The sequence below is a fragment of the Bubalus kerabau genome, chromosome 2, assembly GCF_029407905.1.
Source record: "Bubalus kerabau isolate K-KA32 ecotype Philippines breed swamp buffalo chromosome 2, PCC_UOA_SB_1v2, whole genome shotgun sequence".
In the NCBI taxonomy this organism is placed as follows: domain Eukaryota; kingdom Metazoa; phylum Chordata; class Mammalia; order Artiodactyla; family Bovidae; genus Bubalus; species Bubalus kerabau.
In genome coordinates this window covers 122,399,956-122,426,512 of record NC_073625.1, presented here as the reverse complement: position 1 = coordinate 122,426,512, position 26,557 = coordinate 122,399,956, and the positions used below count along the sequence as shown (strand labels likewise).

Here is a 26,557-nt window from a genome sequence, read left to right as displayed (position 1 = left end):
CAAACCCATGCTGTAGCAGTAAAAGTGCCAAGTTCTAACCATTAGACTGCCAGGGAAGTCAAGAACCCCTTGCTTTTTATATGGAGGCAGAATCTTTTGGAAAGTTCTGAATTGTACCCTCCGTTCTCTTCATAACTTCAGTGTCTGACCAAAATTACTTCTCCATCTCCTCCTAAATAGAGAGATCATGTCTAAGGTCTATTCCATCATAATGACTTTTTAAACTTCTTTTTTAATGTTTTGAAAGCTCACAGAATACATCTCTTCTTTGAGAGAGGTTCCTATACTTCAATCTGTAGTGGTAGACTTAACTACAAAATCGTTTTGAGAAGGAAGGAGTAAAGGAAGAGGTGAAGGAACCCTTCTATTTAGTTTATTTGTCTTATTTAAATAAACATGAGAGCCTGTTACTTTTCCACCTTTGAGGAAGGGTTTTTCTGTTCTGTTATTTGCAGAGAGGACTTTATTCATTATTTTATTCAGTTTTCTTATTTTGTAAATAAACATTCTTATTGACTCTTGCTAAATAAAATAAGCCTTTCAACCATGAAAGGCACCAGAGAACACACATATGAATAAAACATAGCCATTGTTTTTAAGGGAGTCAGGGAAAAAACTCTGAGCACTTGCCAAAGTGACTTGCAAATTCATGAAGAATTCCATATTTTTAAAACTAGATTAATAAATACTTTTTGATAAGTTCAAAAAAGTGAGTGAATGAAAAGAGGATATAGAAATAATGAATGAGTAGATTTTTATTTTCAGTTCTGTGGTTTGAATGGTTCAGAATCCTATAATATTGTATCTGTAACATGAAGTCATTAAATCCCAAAACTTTTGCAGCTAATAAGACAACATGAGAGGGCATGATTCACTGGTTCACAGTGGCAGGACCGGAAATCAGGTCTCCAGGTATCTTGTCCAGTAATTTTCCTACTAGTGACTAAAACAGCTTGCCGTTTTCACTTCCGGCCTGCGCTCTCTCTCATGTGTTCCCTTCCCCCTTCCTGTCCGATGTGCACGTTCTACATGTACATACACATCCCTGTATGTGCACCCGTCTGCTTTCATCTCCAACTGTCTATGTCCAAACATGTTGAAAAGGACCATTTCCTTATACAAACAAGAATAGTGTTCATCCCCTCACTTTTATTAGAATAGAATGTGTGGATTTCTATTCCTCCAGAGAAGTTAGGATATTACCGCCACTTCCGCCCCCAACACTTTTCAGGTACAAAAGGCTGCTTTTAAACAGGGAGTATACAACCAAGACTAGATTTGTTGAATACTCTTTAAGTTCAACTGGCAGGGCAAGAATAAAAGGGAATATAGGTTTAGCAAGTGAACTGCATGTATAAGCCACAACTGTAGTTTTGTTCCAGCATCTTTTAGATACCAAGCTCTAAGCATATGTATATCGCTTCAGGTAACAACTAAAGGTTGTAAGGGCCATGTAAACACTGGCTCCCCAGCATTATCACACTCTATAGAGTTATAAGCTGCCTGTTAACTTTTCCTGGGTTCAGAAAGATCCCCTGGAGGAGGTCATGGCAACCCAGTCCAGTATTCTTGCCTGTAGAATCCCATGGACAGAGGAGCCTGGTGGGCTACATTTCATAGGGTTGCAAAGAGTTGGACGCAGCTAACGCAACTTAAGTCTAGTCTAACTGTTCCTGAAACCTGAAACCAAAAGACCATCTCTGTGATATCCAAACCCCATTTCTTGTTGAAACTGCTGTTTCATTTGTGCTGTTTGTAAGGACGTGTTTCTCCCCACAAAATGATGTGTCTGGTTTCTCCCAGCAAAGTATATTGTAGGGTTCTGAGTACAGGATGGAGATTTATTTAGTTTTGTGTCCTCAGTGTTGAGCATGGTGCCTGGATGACAGCACATGTTGTGTGAGTCCTTTTTGAATCCATGAATGCCAGTACAAAACAAAACTATGGTAGCAGCAGCATTACAACCTTTGGTTGCCTTAGTGGCCTGAGTGTTAAGAAAACTGGCATCAGCCACAGAGGTTTCTCCTGGCACCTGAAGCTGTGGAATATACATCCACCCCCCACCCCCCATTTTTAAAGTTTTATTGAAACTGAAAAAAATGTACTTAATTAAAAATATATAAAAATTGTTTTGAAGTCATACCACCACCTCTAAGTGACCACAGTATTACTGACATTTTAGTGAATTCACTCTTACTTTATGTGTACTTTGTGCATACTTGGATATTTGTGGATCTTATTCTCATAGTGTCCATCTCCTTGGCAGAATCTTGAGGGACTGTGGTGGTGGTTTAGTCGCTATGTTATGTCTGACTCTTGCAAGCCCACAGGCTGTAGTCTTCTAGGCTCCTCTGTCCATGGAGCTCTCCAGGCAGGAATACTGAAGTGGGTTGCCATTTCTTTCTCTAGGGGATCTTCCCGACCCAGGAATTAAACCTGGGATATGATCATACAGAAAAGGCCCAGTGCTTTCCATTATAGTATCTGGGGATCATGTTCTGATTCTACCACTTATTTTCTCTGTGGCCTTAGGGAAGTGATTTTACTACTCTGGGCCTCAAGTTTTTCTAGCTATAGGATGTGATGGTATTGACCTCTTTGCATCATTATTGTAAGGATTAAGTGAGATAAAAATATGCCCTGGCTCTTGTGAGTATTCAGTAAATTGTGTTGTGGTTAGAAAAATCATTCCTTGTGTTCTCCATTCATGTTGTTTTCTCCTTTGTTTTTCAGTGAACAACAAGACTGTGAAATTGCTCAGGAGATTCAGGAGAAGCTGGCTATTGAGGCAGAGAGACGACGCATTCAGGAGAAGAAGGATGAGGTACAACTTGTTTAATGCCCCTCCACCCCATGGAGGAGGGCTGCTCAGCTCTGACTCTCTGTGTTCACAGGCTCAGTGTAGGGTTGCTGGCCGGGCAGGAAAGCTTTCCCCTTTTGGGGGTGCATAGTCCAAGGGTTGCCCCCTCCATGGACCACTGTTTATTGCCCTTTGGTCGTTGTTTAAGTGGTAAAATCTTAAAAGATGACAACGGTTAATTTGACAAAAGGTGTGAATTCGTTTCTGTAGGCTGCCATAACAAATCACTACAAGCATGGTGGCGTAAAACAATAGGACTTGGTTCTCTCACAGTTCTGAAGGTTGCACGTTGAAATTAAGGTGTTGGCAGGGCAGTGCTACCTACTAGGGGAAATCCCTTCTTTGCCTCCTCTTAGCTTCTGGTGGCTCTTGGCCGTCTGCATTCCTTGCCTTGTGGTTGCATCATGTCAGTCTTTACCTTTGTTGTCACATGGCCTTCTTCCCTGTATCTTTTTGTCCTCTCGTCTTCTTGTAAGGACACCAGTCATTGGATTGAGGGCCCACCCTAATAGAGTATGATCTTCTCTTAAATAATTCTATCTGAAAGACCCTATTTTTAAATAAGGTCATGTTCTGAAGTTCTTGATATAAATGAATTTTTAAGAGATAATTCAGCTCCATACAAGATATCTGCCTATGGGTTATTCCCACAACTTTAGGGAGAGCAAACCTTGAATGTAGCCTGAACAGGAGTCATGGACTGGTCATTTGCTCTCCCTCTTTTTTGTTATTGGGTTCACTTTCCTATGATACCTTGCCTCAAAACAGTGATCCATTTAATTCTGTATATATTTTTAAATTGTATTGTCTTTAAGCTGAAAATGACTAAAATTAGCAGTAGTATATGGTTTGTAAAAAGACTTGAATTTGTACTTACTGATCATTGCTTTTGTGTTATATTTTCAGCATTTCTTACAAACAGTTCCTTTTTCATTGTGTTGACTCTGTGTCTGCATTTTTAATAGCTATTCTGCTATTCGTGACCCTTGTCTTAACTTATAATAAAGAAAAAAAATGATTTTTCATTTTTAATAGTAGAATGATCATATGATACTTTGTGTACTGAGAAATTTTGTGTACTCTCCTGGGCACACTGACACATGCAGTCACCCTATTAAATAGATATTTCAGGGTTATTAGTGAACCAGTCTGCATCTTCTCTTTCTCCTACTGAGCCACTCTGTGACTCTGGAACTCCTTGTTCAATGCCAGGCGAGTGTGAGACACCTGGTGTGAGTCTATTCAGCTATTTCTTTAAGAAACAAACCATGATTATGTGATGATCAGAATTGTAAGTAAGAAAGAGGGATTCCTTTTCATCCTTCTGTTATCAACACAGGAGCTCTTTCTTACTGCAGGATGTGTTGCTTCTCTATAGTCAAGACTTCCTTGGAGATGAGTCTGGAAGCTGAAAGAAGTGATTATGTTTTATAGACAGGAAAGCGTCTATTTTAAAAATCACAGAGTAATGAAGTTGGCTTCTTATAAATGCTCCTGGTGTCCTGTAATATTTTTTCTTTCCGTTCAGGCGAAAGCAGTATTAGGGAAAACAAAATACTTTATTTTATGCCTGTGGAATCTAAATAGCAATCACAATAAATAATCTCATTGTTATACTATATAAAGTATACAGTGTTGTGAATAACTGCATTTCTCAGATGAAGAAATTAAGTGTTAAAGAAGTATATGAATGACTGGTCCCGGCTATAGTAAGATGCCAGAGAAATGTCTCTGCGGTTCTGACTGCCTCTGACTTAGGTATACTGTGACACAACACAGAACACATAAACTATGGGGTTTGAATCTTATCTGTTTAACTTTTAGCTGAGACTTCCATCGTCTCATTTAGCCATGTAGCCCCTCAGGTTCCAAACTAAAGAAGTCATGATAACTCTACGTTACCCTAAAGGGCTGCTGTGAAGTTTAAAATCATGTATTTAAGGTCTCTGCTACATATTAAATTAATAGTTGTTCTTTCCTTTTTGCTTTCTCGCCCGGTGTTTCCCCCACCATTCTCCCTTTGTAACAACTCTGATTTGTGCTGAATTAAAAGGTGGGGGTGAAATAAGCAGAGTTAAGTGTATTCCGATATGGTATGATTTGAGGAATCTTTAGGAGTTTCTTGCCTTTACAGGCCTCCTATTATCTCCACTACTATTTGACCTACTGAAATGTTTCCCCTTGTCCAGTGCAAAGGAGAGATGAGATGAGAAATCTAGTTGTGGAGGTTTAGTGAGACTAGCCTTTAAAAACTCAAGACTTTTTTTTTTTCCAGACGTTTTTGACTTTTCGCTGATGCCTTAGTTTAGAATATGGCTGTCCTATCAAGAGATTCTTTAATTGTAGAAAACTGTGACTTCCAGCTGACTAGACTGTTTTAATATTAAATAAAAATTTGCAGTATTCAAGTTTGATGTTGAAGGATGTATGATAATGCTTATTTGTTTATTTTAGTCCAAGGCACCTCATAGGGGAGGCTGAAACAACAGTGCTAATTTTTCTGATCAACTTTGCATCGCCTGTTACTCATCAACTGTCCGGATTCTTTGTTTTGTTTTGTTTTGTTTTGTTTTTCCTCTTTCTGTGCTCTTCTGCTTCTTTGTAGAGTCTGCTTAACTAATAAGTTCTTACCCAGCAGCGGGGCTGTGGAAAACTCCTCTCTGGATTTTCACCCAGATCTCTTTTAACAGATTTTTGGAGTCAACTCTCTTTTGTAGCTTATAATCATCCAGAACAACCTAATGTAGAATTCAAGGTTCTTTCCTCTTGGGATAGATACTTTTTTCTGAACAACAACATTCATGAGAAGTAGAGTTATACAACTTTCTGTGGGTGAATTAGCATGTCTAACTTTGTTGTTGTATAATATTATTGTGTTTTTTAAAAGAGTACAAATGTAGGCAGGTAGCATTTCCATTGGGGAGACAGATGTAGAAGAGTGTAAAAAGATCTGTATTCTTACCACCACTGTGGCCCCTTCCCTTCCTTCCTTCTTTTTCCTCGTTCCCTCCTCTTTCCTTCCTTCCTGTCTTCCTTGCTTTTTTTTTTAACTCTTACATGGTGTCTTGAATATTGTAGTAGTAGCATTTCTTTCTTGGCACCCTGTTGAAGGAACATGTACCCTTTGTAATACTGGACTGAGTTTATGGGAGTACTTACCTCATAATCACATGAGTTTGTGGTTAATATGGGTGGACAGATTTTATTGGGATCTTTCTCTTTGGTCACAGGTTTAGCATTTGCCAGTATTATTTAATCAAGCCAAGAAATGTGTTTTTAGTTGATTTAATTTAGTTATTCTTAAATAACTAAAAAAATAAATAACTAAAAATTCTTAAATAGCTAAAGAGAGTTCCAGAAAAACATCTACTTTTGCTTTATTGACTATGCCAAAGCCTTTGACTTTGTGGATCACAACAAACTCGGGAAAATTCTGAAAGAGATAGGACTACCAGACCACCTGACCAGCCTCCTGAGAAATCTGTATGCAGTTAGAACTGGACATGGAACAACAGATTGGTTCTAAATCGGAAAAGAAGTACATCAAGGCTTCTTGTCACCCTGCTCATTTAACTTATATGGAGAGTACATCATGCAAAATGCTGCGCTGGATGAAACACAAGCTGGAATCAAGATTGCCAGGAGAAGTATATCAATAATGTCAGATACTCAGATGACACCACTCTTATGGCAGAAATAAGAGCCTCTTGATGAAAGTGAAAGAGGAGAGTGAAAAAGTTGTCTTAAAACTCAACATTCAGAAAACTAAGATCGTGCTATCTGGCCCCATTACTTACTTCATGGCAAAAGATGGGGAAACAATAGAAACAGAGAAACTTTATTTTTTGGGCTCCAAAATCACTGCAGATGGTGACTGCAGCCATGAAATTAAAAGACGCTTGCTCCTTAGAAGAAAAGCTATGACTAACCTAGACAACATATTAAGACAGTATATTAAAAAGCAGAGACATTACTTTGCCAACAAATGTCTGTCTAGTCAAAGCTGTGGTTTTTCCAGTGGTCATGTATGGATGTGAGCGTTGGACTATAAAGAAAGCTGAGTGCCAAAGAATTGATGCTTTAGAACCATGATGTTGGAGAAGACTCTTGAAAGTCCCTTGGACTACAAGGAGATCCAGCCAGTCCATCCTAAAGGAAATCAGTCCTGAATATTCATTGGAAGAACTGATGCTGAAGCTGAAGCTCCAATACTTTGGCCACCTGATGCGAAGAGCTGACTCATTAGAAAAGACCCTGATGTTGGGAATGATTGAAGGCAGGAGGAGAAAGGGATGACAGAAGATGAGATGATTGGATGATATCACCGACTCGATGGACATGAGTTTGAGTAAGCTCCAGGAGTTGGTGATGGACAGGGAAGCCTGGCGTGCTGCAGTCCATGGGGTCACAAAGAGTCAGATGTGACTGGGTGACTGAACTGAGCTGAACTTATTCTTAAATAAAACTCTTAACTACTTTGTGTATATGTGAATATTGATTTATATATGTGCCTTTGAACCTAGGTATAAATATGTGTGAATGTGAAACTATTTTAGGGAAAGCCGCTTTTTTTTTCCTTGAATAAATAGTATCATGGCCAACCATGTAATGAAAAGTCTGTGGAACTAATCCAACAATTTGGAGACATTTATAATGTGAACTATTCAGGGATAAACTTAGTAACCAATTTACATTAAAAATTAATCTAGTGTGAGCCATGGTACTTTTTCATAGCATTCTTAATGTGATTAGAAATTCATGGTCTAAAAATATATTTATGTAAATTGGTAGTATCTAGAAAATAGCTCAGGTAGTAATAATTTAAGCTACTTATTTTTTTCACTATGTTGTGGCACTTTAAAAATAAGTTTACACATACATAGCCAGACAGGGGGAGTGAGTGGGAGGCCTCTGATTGAGAAAATTCTTCTCTCCTTTTCTCCTAGTTATATTGGTGTTTTTACAGCCATGAATTTGGTACTACTCTGTTTTTCTGGTCTTACAGAGTAACCCTTTTGGGGTTATACCTGATTTGCATTTCTTACTGAGTTAGATGTTAATATAGTAATTGCTAGGTAATAAAAAAGTTTAGCAATCTAATGGAATGGCTTTCCTTTTTTTTATTCTTCTGATAGTCATTTGACAGTCACATTTTCACATCTCCCTTAGATTATCTTTATGCCCAAGATTTTCTCATTTTGAATCCCGCTGCTATTATGATAGAGGTGAAAACCTTAAGGGAGAAGTAACCCTGATATATAAAATTGTATAAACCATAAAAGTACCCAAAGGGATCCAACAGTTCAGTAATTTGTCTTCTACTTGAGAAAGTTGCATGGGGCTCCTCTGCACCTTACTGTGTGAATATCTGTCTTAGAGCAGTCGTCTTTCATGTCTTACATTATGTTAATCATTTTGCTTCTAGCACCTAACGGACAAGGACAGTAATGATAATGACCATGTATCTTATTTCTCTGTAGGAGGTCTCTAGCAGAATATGTGAGCCATTGAAAGGAATCGGTGAATCTGTTTTCTTGACATAGCATTCCTGTAGCATTCCAGGAATCCTTTTTTTGTTTGTTTGTTTACCTTTGTTTTTATTTATTTATTTTTTATTATAAATTTATTTATTTTAATTGGAGGCTAATTACTTTATAATATTGTATTGGTTTTGCCATACATCAACATGAATCCGCCACGGGTGTACATGTGTTCCCCATCCTGAACCCCCCTCCCACCTCCCTCCCCGTACCATCCCTCTGGGTCATCCCAGTGCACCAGCCCCAAGCATCCTGTATCCTGCATCGAACCTGGACTGGTGATTCATTTCATATATGATATTATACATGTTTCAATGCCATTCTCCCAAATCATCCCACCCTCGCCCTCTCCCACAGAGTCCAAAAGACTGTTCTATACATCTGTGTCTCTTTTGCTGTCTCACATACAGGGTTATCGTTACCATCTTTCTAAATTCCATATATATGCATTAGTACACTGTATTGGTGTTTTTCTTTCTGGCTTACTTCACTCTGTATAGTAGGCTCCAGTTTCATTCACCTCATTAGAACTGATTCAACTGTATTCTTTTTAATGGCTGAGTAATACTCCATTGTGTATATGTACCATAGCTTTCTTATCCATTCATCTGCTGATGGACATCTAGGTTGCTTCCATGTCCTGGCTATTATAAACAGTGCTGCGATGAACATTGGGGTACACGTGTCTCTTTCAATTCTGGTTTCCTTGGTGTGTATGCCCAGCAGTGGGATTGCTGGGTCATAAGGCAGTTCTATTTCCAGTTTTTTAAGGAATCTCCACACTGTTCTGCATAGTGGCTGTACTAGTTTGCATTCCCACCAACAGTGTAAGAGGGTTCCCTTTCTCCACACCCTCTCCAGCATTTATTGCTTGTAGACTTTTGGATAGCAGCCATTCTGATCGGTGTGAGATGGTACCTCATTGTGGTTTTGATTTGCATTTCTCTGATAGTGAGTGATGTTGAGCATCTTTTCATGTGTTTGTTAGCCATCTTTATGTCTTCTTTGGAGAAATGTCTGTTTAGTTCTTTGGCTCATGTTTTGATTGGGTTGTTTATTTTTCTGGAATTGAGCTGTAGGAGTTGCTTGTATATTTTTGAGATGAGTTCTTTGTCAATTGCTTCATTTGCTATTATTTTCTCTTATTCTGAAGGCTGTCTTTTCACCTTGCTTATAGTTTCCTTTGTTATGCAGAAGCTTTTAATTTTAATTAGGTCCCGTTTGTTTATTTTTGCTTTTATTTCCAATATTCTGGGAGGTGGGTCATAGAGGATCCTGCTGAGATTTATGTTGGAGAGTGCTTTGCCTGTGTTGAGTGTTATTTTAATAAATGTGTTTACTTAGAAAGTCTTCTGTTAGAGGAGAGGAGGGAGCCTTAAGAGGGAGCAGATATATGTATAATGATGGCTGATTAGTTGTATGGCAGAAGCCAGCACAACATTGTAAAGTAATTTTCCTCTAACTAAAACATAGGAATTTTATAGTTTCTGGTCTTACGTTTAAATCTTTAATCCATTTTGAGTTTATTTTTGTGTATGGTGTTAGAAAGTATTCTAGTTTCATTCTTTTACAAGTGGTTGACCAGTTTTCCCAGCACCGCTTGTTAAAGAGATTGTCTTTTCTCCATTGTATATTCTTGCCTCCTTTGTCAAAGATAAGGTGTCCATATGTGCATGGATTTATCTCTGGGCTTTCTATTTTGTTCCATTGATCTGTATTTCTGTCTTTGTGCCAGTACCATACTGTCCAGGAATCCTTAACTCTGCCTTTACTTATGCTCACAGCTTCCCATTTTCCAGAGTTGAGTGTTATTTTAATAAATGTGTTTACTTAGAAAGTCTTCTGTTAGAGGAGAAGAGGGAGCCTTAAGAGGGAGCAGATATATGTATAATGATGGCTGATTAGTTGTATGGCAGAAGCCAGCACAACATTGTAAAGTAATTTTCCTCTAACTAAAAAATAAATTAAAAAAAGAGAAAATCTTCTGCACAACAGTTATTTCTGCCTATTAACCCAAAGTAAGTCTACCTGATTAATATTATTAATTAAAAAATAATTTAATGTGACTTCAGAAGGATTTTGGAATTCTTTTAGATTTGTTTTTTCCCCAAGTTATATTTTGTCAAACACTAATTTAGTAAGGTTTATATATATGTATATATTTTATATAACAAAAAGACTTATGTCACAAAATAAATTTGGAAATTCTGGGGTTGCAAGAAGATAACATTACTTTGTAATGTTATCTTCTTGCAACCCCAGAGCTAATATGTTTAAAGAATTAGATATAATACATGTTTTCTGTTGAATGTTTTTTATTTTTTGGTGAACCTTTGATACCAGTGTTCTCAGAAACAGGTTGGGAAATGCTGTTGTAGACTAACCTTTAACGGGAAGGAAGCAGAGGTTCAAGGAGGTTGTTTATGTCAGGGGTGACTAAGCTGCATCCAAGCATGGTGACTAATAATTGCTGTCTTTAGCTTGTTTCAGGGGAGATTTTTTTTTTTTTTTTAATTGAAATCACCTAACTAAACCCACTGTGCAGTAATGTTGGAAAGCAGGGAAGAGAGCTGACTTGGCTGAGCCGTGGTTTGTAGTATAACAGCAGATTCCCGTTGAAATCCTTTTTCCTTTCCCACCTCAAGTACAGCTAGCTGTTCTTATTCTTGTCAGCCAGAAGAAGCTTACTCATAAAAAAGGAGCTGAGGTGTTAAAAGAACAAAGGTTTGAATGCTGAGATGCATGACACATTGTGATTATTATTTTTCTACTTGGTTAAAAGCACTCCTTTTGACCAGCTAATACATTGTACAAAATGGGTATCACTTTGTTTCTCTTTGGTTCATTTTTGGCTCTTCACATTGAGAATGTGCCCTATTACTATGTATTCATTAGGAATAAATTTGATAGTAGGAAAGCAATTATAAAGTCCCTGGAGGGCAGTTTAATAATTTTGGCTGGCAGTTGGACCTGGTAGTTTTCCTCTATATTTTTATTCAGTTACATAAAGGGAGACTTTTTGTTTTCAGAAAAACAAACCACTTAAGAAAATGTAGTGTTGGGTGTTCAGTCAACATGACAACTCAGGGAAGTGTTTACATTTTCTTCCTACTTTCGTAGTAAGATGTATATGGATTTAGGAAATTCTGAAATAGATATTAGTGTGAGGAGAATAAATTATCTTGTCACACCCCTCCATAACTGATTACTGTATTGCTTTGTAACGCATCAATGTAATGAACCTGGCACAGAGGAGGGCACCCAGTAACATTTCCAGATTATTACAATGTGTATTGGGATGTCAAGACATTTGACTTTTAAGGTTCACTAGTTCAGACTCTTCATTTTACAGATAAAGAATTCAGGCCCAAAGAAATTCATTTTAATAGTTAATGTTTTTCTTCCAGTGTCTCTGAAGCATCTCTGACTTGAACTGGAACTTACCAAATATATGTATATATTTACACAGTTTCATGAGAAATTTCCAGCATAGAAGTCAGTTACAGATTATATGTTAATAATATAAATTTGAATTTAAGCCTATTTCGTGAATGTTAAAAGCCACGTACATGGATGTGTGTGTGCTTACACGCATGCTCAGTCACTCAGTCGACTTTTGTCCGACTCTTTACAATCTCATAGTTTGTAGCCCGCCAGGCTCCTCTCTCCATGGAATTTTCCAGGCAAGAATACTTGAGTGGGTTGCCATTTCTTCCTCTAGGGGATCTTCTTGACCCAAGGATCAAAGCCAAGTCTCCTGCATCTCTTGCATTATCGGGTGGATTTTTTACTGCTGAGCCACCTGGGAAGCCTTCCAAGAATACTGATAACCTCTACTAATTCATCTAGCCTCAGCATCCAACTTTTTTCTACACTGATATAAGAGAAAATTAAGTCATTCAGATGAATTTTATTTGCCTTGCAGTCTTAGTATATTCTTCATTTGACTTATTCAGAAAAATGCAGAAAGAATGGTGATTAATTCTTGCCTCAGAAGTAAGCCCCTCAGAACTGCCTGTGATTTTTATTACCATTTGTATCAGTGAGTACTGTTGCCATATTTATAAGATCTTTAAGAACCTAGTAACATCTAGGGATATTCTTTTTTAAAAAGTATACATAAAGTTTATGTGCTATTTTATTGGCCCTTTTATAGAAATAATCTTCAAATTCCGAACTCTATCTCCAGCTCAAAATCTTTAGGAACTTTTCACCCCTTATATTATAGACTCCAGACTTTTAACAATTGACTATAAAGGGTGCCTAGCATCCAGCCTCTGTCTGTTAAACCTCATCTTTCTCTAACACCCCACATACAGTGTTCTAATTGGACTATTGGTTGTTTTCTAGAGTGATGCCCATTAAAATATTTATAACTTTGCTCGTGTTGTTCTCAGCAAAGAATATCTTCCCTTGCCTGTTGGAATCCAGTTCTTTGTTTAAAACCTAACATTAATGCAAAGCCTTGAACTAATTCATATAAGCAGAAGTAGTATTCCCTTATTTCTGCGCTCATAGACATTTTCCCCCTTTTTTCTGAGGCATTTACAATTTGATTGTGTTATAGTTATTTGTGTATTGCTTTGTTTTCAAAGTGGGGTGGTGATTTTTTAGGGGATGAAATCAGAATGTTATTTGCCACTCAGCAGCTGCTGAAAACTTGCCTGGAGATGGAGCGTAGGAGAGACAGGAGGAGGACTGTTTTCTGTTTTTGTTTTTGTTTTTTTTTAGTAAGACAGCCATCCTCTAATGCAAAGCTAAATCACAATCAGCTGAAAGATTCTTTAAAAAACTTTTTTTAAATGAAATGAAATCAGTGTATATATACATTACTATATATAAAATAAACAGCTAATGGGAAGTTGCTGTATAAAACAGGGAGCTCAATGTAGCAGTCTGTGACAACCTAGAGGGGCAGGGAGGAGGTTCAAGGATGAGGGGACGGACATATGTCTGCTTGTGGCTGATTCATGTTGTTGTATGGCAAAAGCCAACACAATATTGTAAAGCAGTTATCCTCCAATTTAAAATAAATTTTAAAAAAGGTTATAGATTATGGCAGTCTTCCTCATTCAGACTTAGTGAATCATCATCTTGGAAAAAGGGCCCATAAATATGTATTTTAAAAAATTCTGTTCCATAACCAGTTTTAGGAATATTATATTTGAATATCTTCAGGTTGAGTTAGATTTAAATTTAATTAAAAAACCTTTCTCCCTCATCTGTATCTTGTGTGCTTCCTGTTGAGCAGTCGTCTTTGACATTTGGACAGTGTGAGCATAATACCACAAGGTCTGGAAAACCATAGGCAGAGCCACGAAAGCCTGGGAGTGGAAAGTCAAACCACTGACCAGTAGGGTTACTGTATGGCGTTTGTTCTTTCTCTGAAGTATTTATTTTTCTTCTCTCTGTATTTGCAGGACATTGCTCGACTCTTGCAAGAAAAGGAGTTACAGGAAGAGAAAAAGCGAAAGAAACACTTTCCAGAGTCTTCTGGAGTCGGTGCTTATGGTGATAGTTACTATTATGAAGATGGAGGTAACAATTCCTGTCTTTAGACTCAGTTGCAAGACACCCTTTAAATTTGTCTGTAAAGTGACTCTAGAGCCCATTTAGATTGTGGTGAAATTTTATCTTATCTAATGAATCCATCTGTTCTTTAGATGGATGACCAGAGTCATTTTTATGGCTGTAAAATGTGAGTATAGTTTAGCAAAATCTGACATGTGTTCTTTTGCACTGTTGCTACTTAGAATGTTATATTACATTCTAAGCACATAAACTAGGGTATGGAAAAATGGCAAATGAGTCTCTGCCTCAAGGAAATCTGGGTGTACTGTTTGAAGCCTCAAAGTAGCATAAATAATAAAGGAGGTACAGCATTTATAGATGACTGGATACCAAAGCTTTTTTCCCATGCCTCTTATCTTTTAAACCTAGGCCAATGGATTATCCTGCTGGTGACAAGATTGAATATTATGATTTTCTGTTGAGTTTTTGCTTTTGATGCTTTCTTTGCTATTTCTACCATATAGAAAGTTTTCTGAGAGAGACATCCCTTCTCTAGTGCCTGCTTCTGCAGTGTGGTGGTGGTAGCACTTGTGGTAATGGTGATTCTTTATCTTAAAAGTGTGTTGGGAAATGAGTATTTGCAAGTATTATTTAGTTCTTTTTAATGACATGTCAAAGGAAGGCTATTTCATATAGTTTTTAGTGTCAGTATTTAACTGTAGTTCAGCTTGGAGACCATGTGCTGTGCTGTACGTAGTCGCTCAGTTGCATCTGACTCTTTGTGACCCCATGAACTGTAGCCTGCCAGGCACCTGGGGATTGCCTGGGGATTCTCCAGGCAAGAATACTGTAGTGGGTCACCATGCCCTTCTCCAGGGGATCTTCCCGATCCAGGGATCCAACCCAGGTCTCCCGCATGGTAGGCGGATTCTTTACCCTCTGAACCAACTTGGCTTCTGTGGTAGCTCAGTTGGAGACCATATTTAGGATACCAAATACCAACCAAATAACATCTAAAGGCAGCTTCTAGAGAATAAAGATTTTAAGATGAGTAATCCCCAAGGCCCCTGAAAATTAATTATCAGTTGCTTTTCTATAGTATCATAAAACGTAAGTAGGTATTTTTCTTTGGTGAGTAGAATGAAAAGTATGTGTATGTAGATAATAGGATTATTATAGTTGAGTCTTCCAGTCACATTGTTCTAAATCTTTCAAAATGAGTAGAGCTCAACTCTAACACAATTAGTAAGCAGATTGATTCTCTACTTGTGGCTCTGTGTGTTCTTCCACATGCGAAATGCTCAACTCTTTTTTGATAGCCATTTTCTTTAACCTGTTTTTTTTAATAACATGATGTAATACATCATTCAAGAAGAAAAATTGCCAGTATTTTTCTGTACTAGAGATCAGAAGGTAAAGAGTTACTCATCAGCTTTAATTAAAATCTTAGAGATATGATCTAGTGTTTTTTTGTTTTTTTTTTGTAATTCTGCCAGAAGGCACGTTCGTTGCAGATAAAAATATAACCATTCTAAACTTAAATCTAGAAACATTAGGGTGGTAAATCAGTACACTAAAGTACTGATTTTAGCAATCCTCTATTAAAACCTATCACTTACTTGAATTGGGACTTAAACCTGATGGTTTTGACCAGAGTATTGTCATTGTGATTTATCTCTGTAGACATTCAGTAGATTTTCAGGGACACCTAAATTTTTTAAAAAATTTGCATTTAATGCTTTTGTAAAGTTACAGAGAATGCTGTATGTGCTTTTCCTGGAGTTGGGGCAGGGGGATTGGGAATAGGATCTAGGGATCTCCTGAATGTGTACCTGTAAAGTAGTGTTGGAATTTCTCTTCAGTTGTGTTGTTGCTTGGAGATGATACATTGCTGAACATGTGATCTTCGTTTATATGCCTTTGAGTTAGACCAAGGTGAGTTCCACAGAAACCACATTGTAGTCCAGCTGACATTTACAAAGCAGTTGTACGTTCTTTGCAGTGGTCCTTTCCCAACACATAAGGGATATTCTTGAATTGTACTTCTCTGCCTTTGTGTGCAATATAATTTTTGTCTGTCTTATATAATAATCACAGTGAATCATTATGGAAATGGTCGCTTTAGCTTTAATTTTACTTAAACTTTAATAAATTAATCTTTAAAAAGTAATCATTTATAGATTTTCTACAAATCTGGAATTATCCAAAACCCCTGTCAGATTTATATCAATTGAAATTGTATATTTTATTTATGAAGCCATGTTTCTCTTTCAAAGCCCCTCACCTGTATGCCTGGCATATTAGAGATTTTTTTTTTTAAGTCATTGTCTTTGGAGTCATTAGACCTTGATTCAGGTTACATCTCTTCCTTAGAAAAATTGTAATATTAAGGAAGTTATCCACTATAATCACTGTAATCCTTTTTCTCATCTGTAAAATGGAGATTCTAAAAATATATCCTTCACATGGATGTTGAAAAGATTAAACAATAGAATTTTTGTGAAGACTTATTAAACTCTAAAGTACTATTATTTGTACATATATTAATGTAAAGCGGACTTCCCTGGTGGCTAAGATGGTAAAGCGTCTGCCTACAATGCGGGAGACCCAGGTTTGATCCCTGGGTTGAGAAGATCCTCTGGAGAGGGAAATGGCAACCCACTCCAGTACTCTCGCCTGGAAAATCCCATGGACGGAGGAGCATGGTAGGCTACAGTCGTGGTCACAAAAAGTCAGACACGACTGAGTGACTTCACGTTTCACTTTAATGCAATGTGTGTATTAAATAGTATTTGGTCTGTCCAAACAAAAATCATTTTATTTTGAAAGATAAACATGGAAGAATACAAAATGTTTGCAAATATATTTGTGTGTGTGTGTATATATATATACACACATACACACACACACATATGTATATGTATACGTATATACATATATGTATGTATTGCCTGTAAGGAAGTTAATTATATTTGCCAAATAACTTGGTCTCAAGAAATATAGACGTCTCAATCCTTAACTGGACAGGGTTTTAAAGGATTCAAACATTCCTCCATCCATGTCTTCTTTTTTGCCTCAGGTTTAAAGATATCACAAGGGATCACAATAAATATTTTTCCCTATCAACTCTGTGAAAATGTAGTAATAGCCCTGTTCTAATTGTTGCAACACACTTCCCTAAAGTACAACTGTTAATATCTGTTAACATATTAAAAGAAGTAAAAATAAAACATTCATGACTTTACAAGTCTATGTTAAAAACAAAACCTTTCTTTTCTCTGTGTGGGTTTATAGGCGGGCTTCACTCCTGCAGTTTTCTGTGGGAACATTGGTATTAACACTAAACCATTGTTTCCTCCTTTTGATCATCCTTTAAGTAGCTGGTCAGTATTATGTTAATTCACAGCAGTAGTAAATAGATTCTTTGTCAGTTGTCAAGATACACTTAAAATAATAGTTAGCGTAAAGCATACTTTTTTATTACAGAGAGTAATTGTCTGTTTCACTTTTGCTTTATATAAAAAATAAATTCTATCGTAAATTATGAAGATAAATACCTCTACAGACTTTTTAGAAGACAGGTTTTAATTTAGATGTCGTCTTTGAAGCAAATGTTCTTTTCTTCTGGAAAGCTCAAGAAGAAACCATTTAGAGTTTTGAATGCAAGCTTTTTTGGCATCATTGATGCATTTAAGACATATCCATATCTCCCCTTCCTGTATTCCTTCACTAGATTAACAATAACAAACATTAACAAAAGCGAAGAGCCCAAAACCAAACCAAACAAACAAAAAAACCCTGATAACTAAGGAAAAGTATGGTTATTTATTTTTTCTACATCCCATCCAGTTGCAAGAGCTGCTTCAAATGCAGTTCAGCAAGTCACTAATTCCAATGGGGAATCTTGGCTGTTTTAGCAATTTTCCATGGAGTTAGGATTTCTTTTTGTTATTTCCCCATTATAGTAAAAATCTTTGGAAATGTTAAATATGCTCTTGGAATATGCGTTGTTAATTCATTTCCTTTGTTTTCATAGTTTGCTGGTTCCTAAAAAAGACCTGACAACAAAGCACCATGTATGTGCTGTTTCTCTAGTTTGTGTTAAACTTAGGGACTTGCATATTTAGCACATGTTGTATTTCTATATACAGAATACAGTATCATAAAGTTTTCTGAAATATGTTTAGGAATTGGCTTCTTTTTATGTATTCCGTTATGACATCTATTTTTTATTATTTTCCTATGCACAGCTTCAAGTAAGATTTGAAACAGAGTCATCCAAAGATAACAGGGTCATTTACTCACATAAAATTCTCCTTTGCTCCCTCTTCTTCCACACTGAACTGTAATTTTTCTGGGAATGTTTGCTTTGGCCACCTAAGGGGAGAGGGTGGAGGAATAAAAAATCTGTGGATCATCTGTCTGGACCAAGTAGAAACTAGCAATATTCTGATCTAAATTTATTGTTATTTCCAATAAGAATATTTGAAAGTCTCTGACTGGAATCACAAAGTATAGTTCTTTTTCTATTTTTATAAGATTCCCTCATCTCTCACTTACCGCCCTCCCCCACCATATACTAGTTCCAAATTGATTTGATAAATAGGAAAGAACACTTAATGACTGGAATTTTTGTTATTGGCAAATATTAAACTACTATGTTAATCCTTCCCTAATCATGATCAAACTCTTCTTTCAGATTTAACTTATTTCATTTAATTTCATTTTAGTTTTATTACCTTTTTGGCTATGTACCTAGAATCCTTCATGTATGCACGGACCATTCTGGCAAACACTCATCCATTCGTTTCAGTTTGTTAAACTGAAAAAATGGTCTTCTTCACTTTAAAATATATTAAGCTTGAGGCCTGTCTCCATCCTGTAGTGAGTTCCTACTGAATCATTAAGTTAACCTGCATTTCTGTTTTTCACGTTCCTCCACCTCCGCTCAGACCAGCCACGGTCAAGGAGGGCAAGGGAGTTGGGTTCAGGAAGCTCAAGGCCTTGTAGACTCCAACATGAGGAAAAGACTGTGAAGCACAGGAGGGAGAGACCCAGACATCCACAGGAGAACTTGGGAGAACCGGAAGAGCATTGTTCGTCAGAGAAACCTCCGTCATCTTCTAGCTCGGGTCAAGTGAGGGACGATCCTCAAGGTAACACTGAGCCTGAAAGAAAACTCTGTGGCCACGAGAGGCTCCGGAGACCTCCCCTCCCCAAGATCAGCGGTGAGGTGCTTCTGAGCACTGAATCGGATGACTGGGATGCTCACTCTAGCCATCGAACTCGGAAGTGGGAAAAACAGCTCAGACAGCAAGACCAGCTCTCTCCCAAAACCTCACAGAAAGCGGGGCTTCCCTGCAAGGAAGCCGTTTATAGGTGGGACCATGGGCAAGGTGAGCACAGAGAGAGGAATCGCAGGCCCCGGACTCCTCCCTTCTCAGAGAGAGAGGAGCAGCTCCCACTCCGTGACACAGGTAATGAAGGCCAGCCTGGTCGGAAGTGCTGCTACTGTGTATATACATACAAACAAATGTATCTGTTAAGCACCGTAGACATGTCCTTTCTCTCTGGTTTATGCTTATGGCTTTGAAATAAATCCTGGACCAGATATTATAAAAGGTATTTACTTAATCTCAAATCTCAAGAAGGAGAATATCTGTACCTTTTCCCTTCTGCTTTCTAAGAGAATACACACTCCTTGCAAGGTTCTTCCAGCCACACAATTGCAGTGGAGGTACTCGTCCCAGGTACAATTTTTAATCTGCCAAGACCTTACATCAGAGATTCTGATACTAAAGCAGTGCTATTGAGTTTCTGGTTTTGATTCCATGAACCCAGAAGGTCTAATGACACCACCTTCATAATATTTGCCTCCAAAGAAGACCTACAGGGCTGGAAGTACTGGATTTTCTTCACCTCATCTTTCTCAGTTGTGAAGTGAGAGATGAGACAGGTGGTCTCTTAAGATAGTGTTTTCAAATAGTGAGCCTCTAGTTTGTTTTCATCAGAATCAGCTGGGCTATTTCCTAAAAATGCAGATTTCTGGATCTTACATGTGTTATCAATCCCTGGAGTACAGCCTGGCAACTTGGGCTTGTTTTACCAGGAGGTGATTCTTATGTTCTTCAAGTTTGAAAACAGTTGTTTTGAGTTCCTTCCTGTGCTTTAACCAGCTTCAGCTCTACAGTTGGTGCTCTGAAGCACCAGTGTCAGGTAAGTTCTTGGTACTTACTTAGAAATGAGGTGAATGAGCCTCCCATTTCTGGCATCCCTGAGGCCCTACTCTGAAGTTGGTCCCTGACACGATAATGGTTCTCTCCGTGCTTTTCTGGAAACTGCCACTGGGATGTTTTTCCATATAGCTGTACCACTACAAGGTGTAGCACTGCCTGTCTGCTCTTTCAATTAGACTGTACTCATCTCCCTGGTTTTGTTTTGCTCTTATGGAATGTTTACAGAGACTCGGGTTATTGGGGGAAAAATACCAAGGAGGCGACTCTTCTTACTTCCTTCCATTTACTGTTGCCCCGCCAACCTCTGCTTCTGGTTTGGAGAGTGGTTTCTAGGTTGCAGGTTCATGTTGATTCTTTTGGTTCCCCCTATCATTTTATCTCTTCCTGCATGTTAGTCCTTTAAGTTTTTAAAGGACTTGGTGATAAAGAAAATGAAAATCCAGTTCAGCAAGTATCTATATGCCGCAAATCTTGCCTCAGGCTTTATGTTTAGGGGTAGATGCTTGGATCTGAGCCTCAAACAGTTCATGAGGCAAGCCACAAAGGTGGATATGTAAACAAGCAATTGCAAAATCGATATACTGTGAACAAAGAGCTCTGGGGCAATAGAGGAGGAAGTGATAAAATCTACCTGGAGTATGTTTTGTAAGTTACTTTATATCAGATTTAGAAAGACGTTGGAGTCCAAAAAGTATCAGGGGGGAAGGCTGATTTCATCGACCTCTGTGTTTCTGATTTTGTGCCTCCGACCCGCTAAGTGTGCTCTGAGGGCTGGTTAACCTCTATGGCTTTTTTAGTATGCTCAAGGGTATTTTAAACAGACTCAGAAAGGGTGGAAATAATATGAAAGAAACTCAGTGACTCACAAACCCTACTACTGGAGTTGTAGGCAAACGTTTTGTTCCTTTTATTTTAATAGCATACGAGTTTTAAAAACAGTGTGACTAGGCAGTTACTAAAATGGCAACAACATAGCTGCTAGCATCTGTCATCTCATTTTCAGCTTACTTTGCAGATTTCACCTACAAAGACTTTGTTGGCATTTGATTTTGTGATCCACCCACCACCCTAGAATAGGTCAGAAGATTACATTAAAATATAATTATGTACTGGTGTCTATTCTTGCTGTTGTAAAAGTTCTTAAAGTTGTTAGCATAGGCCAAAGTTTTGTTTAACCTAATAATGAAAAAACCAGCAGGACAACAGAGAGCTAGTTCTAAGAGCGCTGGTTTGTGGTACAATCCATTGAAAAAGGAACACAGAATAAAACTGCTAAATTAAATATATGATTGGCTAATTTTCTAAAGAGCAGTAAATCCATATTACCTTTGAGGGTAACATCGCTATTGGGCTATTAGATTGAAACAGCTTATTAATTTTCTGCAGTTTAACTTCCAGCCTCTCAGAGCCATTAAACACCATTCTATGATATTTCCCAAGACTGGCTTCTTACAAAATATGCGTGAATGGTATCGGGATCCATGTGTCATCATATTAGCTTATTCCATAGTTTGAGAGAAGTTTATCTTGAATACCAGTACTTTTAGCAGTTTTATTTTATCAAAATTTCTTTAAAGGTAAGCTTTGTTTGTTTATTGAGGGAAGTTCTTGTTTTCTCAAACTGGAGAATGTTAAACAGAAAAAGATAAGCAAGAATTTAATTAAAAAGTGATTGTGGAACTGTTGAAAATATGGCTTACCTGGTTTTTTGAAATCTGGTTTCCAGATTATGTTTAGGTTACCAAAATGAAGACTGCCATTTTCTTAATTTCTTTGAATTAACTGTATTTAATAACATTTTGAAGCATCTCTATTTTCCGTAATGACAGGCTTGCAGTGTACTATCTGGAATTCCTTCTTAGGTACTTAGAAAAGCTCTTTTCACCTTTGGTATGAAATATACTGCGATTAGTCAGCAGTCTTGTCAGTCTAGAAGTCTAGTATTCCAGGCTGTAGAAATTTTCTACTTAATGAGATCTACAAGTTCCAAACAAAGAGTTCAAATAAACTTTTCTCTCTCCCTCTAAATATTTAACCTAGGGAGAAATTACCTCAAAATTTAACAATATTTATTTTTATTGGGGTATAGTTGACATATAACATATAATTTCAAGTGTATATTTGTATTTATTGCAAAACGATCACCAGAATAAGTCTAGTTAACATCATCCCCATACTTAATTACAATTTTTTTCTTGTGATAAGAACTTTAAAGATGTATTCTCTTAGCAACCTTTAGATGTACAGTATAATACAGTCTCCATACTGTACATTATATCCCCATGACTTATTTATTTTATAACCGGAAGTTTGTATTTTATGACTTTCTGTACCCATTTTGCCCATCCTCCAGTCCCTCCTCTGACAATCACAAATCTGTTCTCTGTATCTTTGGGCTCAAGATTTTTGGTTTTGTTGTTTTGTTTTAGATTCCACGTATAAGTGAAATTATGTATTATTTACCTTTCTCTTTATAGTCCAACTCTCACATCCATACGTGACTACTGGAAAAACCAAAGCTTTGACCACACGCACCTTTGTTGGCAAAGTGATGTCTGCTTTTTCATATGCTGTCTAAGTTGGTCATAACTTTTCTTCCAAGGACCAAGCGTCTTTTAATTTCATGGCTGAAGTCACCAACTGCAGTGATTTTGGAGCCCCAAGAAAAGAAAGTCTGTCACTGTTCCCATTGTTTCCCCATCTATTTGCCATGAAGTGATGGGACCAGAGGCCATGATCTTAATTTGATCAGATGTTGAGTTTTAAGCCAACATTTTCACTGTCCTTTTTCACTGTAATCGAGAGACTCTCTATTTCTTCTTCACTTTCTGCCATATGGGTGGTGTCATCTGCATATCTGAGGTTATCGATATTTCTCCTGGAAATCTTGATTCCAGCTTGTGCTTATCCAGTCCAGCATTTCTCATGATGTATTCTGCATATAAGTTAAATAAGCAGGGTGACAATATACAGCCTTGATGTATTTGGAACCAGTCTGTTTTTCCATGAGAGTTGGACTATAAAGAAAGCTGAGGGCCAAAGAATTGATGCTTTTGAACTGTGGTGTCTGAGAAGATTCTTGAGAGTCTCTTAGACTGCAAGGAGATCCAACCAGTCCATCCTAAAGGAAATCAGTCCTGAATATTGAAAGGATTGATGCTGAAGCTGAAACTCCAATACTTTGGTCACCTGATGCGAAGAACTGACTCATTTGAAAAGACCCTGATGCTGGGAAATATTGAAGGTGGGAGGAGAAGGGGATGACAGAGGATGAGATGGTTGGATGGCATCATCGTCTCAATGGACATGAGTTTGAGTAAGCTCCAGGAGTTGGTGATGGACGGGGAAGCACAGTGCAGTCCGTGGGGTTGTAAAGAGTCAGACACAACTGAGCGACTGAACTGAACCTTTCTCTTTCTTACCTTACCTACCAAGATGCCTTCAGGGTCCATTCCTGTGTTTGTAAATGGCAAGATTTAATTCTTTTTAATGGCTGAATAATGTTCCTCTGTGTGTGTATGTGTGTGTATAAATCTCACATTTTCTTTATCATTTATCCATCAATAGGCACTTAGGTTGTTTCATGTCTTGGCTATTGTAAATAATAATACAGTGAACACAGGGTGTACATATCTTTGAGTTTGTATTTTCATTTCCTTCAGATAAATTCCAAAAGTAGAATTACTGGATTGTATGGCGGTTCTAATTTTTAAAAAAAAATTTTTTTGAGACTTTTATACTGTGTTTCATAGTGCTACACCAATTTACATTCTCACCAACAGTGCACAAGGGTTTTCTTTTCTTCACATCCTTGCCAACACTTGTTGCTTCTTGTCTTTTTGACAATAATAATTGTCAACAATAATAATAGTTATTCTAAAGGTGTGCCATATGATACCTCATTGTGGCTTTGATTTGCATTTCCCTGATGATCAGTGATGTTCAGCACCTTTTCGTACCTGCTGGCCATCTGTATGTCTCCTTTGAAAAAATGTCTGTTCAGATCCTCTGCCTAATTTTTAATCAGATTGTGTTTTTGCTATTGAGTTATTGTATGAGTTGTGTGAGTTATTTATACATTTTGGGTGTTAACCCCTTATAAATATGTGATTAGTGAATATTTTCTCCCATTCTTTTTTTCTCCCATGCCTTTTTGTTTTGTTGAGCTTCCTTTGCTATGAAGAAGTTTTTTAGTTGGATGTAGTCCCACCTGCTCTTTTTACTTTTGTTTCATTTGATTTTGGTGTTGAATCCAAAAAATCATCTCTAAGACAAACGTCAAGAAGCTTACTGCCTGTGTTTTCATCTAGGAGTTTTATTGTTTTGGGTCTTATATTCAAGTATTTAATCCATTTTGAGTTAATTTTTGTGTATGGTGTAGGTAGATGGTCAAGTTTCATTCTTTTGAATATGGCTGTCCAGGTTTCGTAGCGGTATTTACTGAAGAGACTGTCCTTTCTCCATTGTGTATTCTTGTCTTCTTTGCCATAAATTAATTGACCATATATGCATCTAGGTTCTCTGTTTTGCTCCATTGATCTGTGTGTCATTCTCTCTCTCTCTTTTTTTTTTTTTTGGCTGCACAACTTGCAGGGTCTTAGTTCCCCAAGCAGGGATTGAACCCACACCCTCAGCAGTGAAAGCTCGGTGTTCTACCTACTGGACCCCCACAGAATTCCCATGTGTCATTCTCTTTTTAGCTGCCAAGAAGTCATGAACTTAATACCCTTTCAAATCAATTAAAACTCTTCGTTTTACCATTGCATTTGAATGCCTTCCAAACATCCTTGAGTGATAGTAAAGCAAAATATTTTCTTAGTTAATTGTGTGGTATAGAGTAGGAGGCACAGCCATAGAGAAAGTTTAGTTCTCGAAATCTGAGTGCATTTCCACTGTATTTCTTCACCAGATGGCTTACTTGAAGGAACAGGGTGTGATCTCCCCTGTTGTCCTCAACTAGGCTTTGGACTGCTCGTGGAAGTGTCATTTCCCTGTAGATGGGCATGAAGTGAAATTGTTAGTCACTCAGTAGTATCCGACTCTTTGCGACCTCATAGATTGTGGCCCACCAGTCTGCTCTGTCTGTGGAATTCCCCAGTCAAGAATACTGGAGTGGATTGCCATGCTTTTCTCCAGGGGATCTTCCCTACCCAGGGATCAAACCTAAGTCTCCTGAGTTGCAGGCAGATTCTTTACCGTCTGAGACACCAGGGGGCTCTGTAGATGGGCATATGGTACAGAAATCCATCTTGTCCATTGACTTTTCCCAGTGCTTATCTAATTCTATTTATTTTTCCCTAAAATCTTCCCTTTTAGTTAGGACCAAGCTAATCATAACTCAAGGTTTATCTACTCTTGGGAGTGAGTATGCCACTGTTTCCTGATTGTCCCAAACAACTTGGAAATCTGCATTAAAACTAGCCCAGCCAGCATAAGATCTGGAAGCTCTAAAGATGATGTGAAGTTGAAGTAGGTTCCATATTTTGTGTTAGCTGGTGCTAATCAAGCCTAACCTAAGAAACTCAGGTTCACTAGTCTTCACTTGTGGTAAGGCAGATGAGCCTGTGGCTTTTGGTTTTACCACAGTGCTGGATTTAAAGCTCTATAAGAGGCTGCATCAGATAAGTAAACTCTTCATTTGCCCAGAATTTAGTTGTATTTTTTTCCTTTACGTTTTCCTCTTTTATTTAAAGCAAGTGAATCATGAAGTAAGGCATTTTGATAAAAATTATGTTCATGTACAGTTAATTTGATGGACATAATATACTAGTAGTTTCAGAGGTGATACAACCAGTCCATCCTAAAGGAGACCAGTCTGGGTGTTCATTGGAAGGACTGATGCTGAGGCTGAAACTCCAATACTTTGGCCACCTCATGCGAGGAGTTGACTCATTGGGAAAGACCCTGATGCTGGGAGGGATTGGGGGCAGGAGGAGAAAGTGATGACAGAGGATGAGATGGCTGGATGGCATCACGGACTCGATGCACATGAGTTTGGGTGAACTCTGGGAGTTGCTGATGGACAGGGAGGCCAGGTGTGCTGCAATTCATGGGGTCTCAAAGAGTCGGACACAACTGAGCAACTGAACTGAACTGAACAAAAGCCAGATCTCACCCACGCTACATGTATTAGAATCTCAGGGGTTTGGGTTAAAAATGTTCACGTGTATTTAAAGTATTCCAAGTGATTCTGATGTATAGACATGATTGAGAACCACTAATATAAAGAAATAGGCAACTAGGAGTAAATTACTTTTCCTCCCTTCAGTGACACAGTTACTGAAGGTCACTGTTCCAGATGGTTAATCTTGATCACTGCATAAAACATTTTTATTATTTTTGAAAATAATATATTGTTGAATACATTGTTGAAAAATTGTAATTTATAAAGGATAACAAGAGGGCAATAC

General features: G+C 37.7%; 1 protein-coding gene across 5 annotated transcripts in view; it reads left to right on the top strand.

The window, feature by feature from the left end:
- The window catches only part of CCDC50 (coiled-coil domain containing 50), an 81,548-nt gene that overhangs the window by 38,509 nt on the left and 16,482 nt on the right, over window positions 1-26,557 (top strand). For 4 of the 5 annotated variants that reach the window (XM_055568702.1, XM_055568703.1, XM_055568700.1 and 1 more), the window contains exons 4-6: window positions 2,734-2,824; window positions 13,821-13,938; window positions 18,864-19,388. In XM_055568702.1, coding sequence (XP_055424677.1) covers window positions 2,734-2,824; window positions 13,821-13,938; window positions 18,864-19,388 — 734 coding nt within the window. The remainder of the gene's footprint in view (window positions 1-2,733; window positions 2,825-13,820; window positions 13,939-18,863; window positions 19,389-26,557) is intronic. The other variant, XM_055568704.1, reaches the window with a different exon arrangement.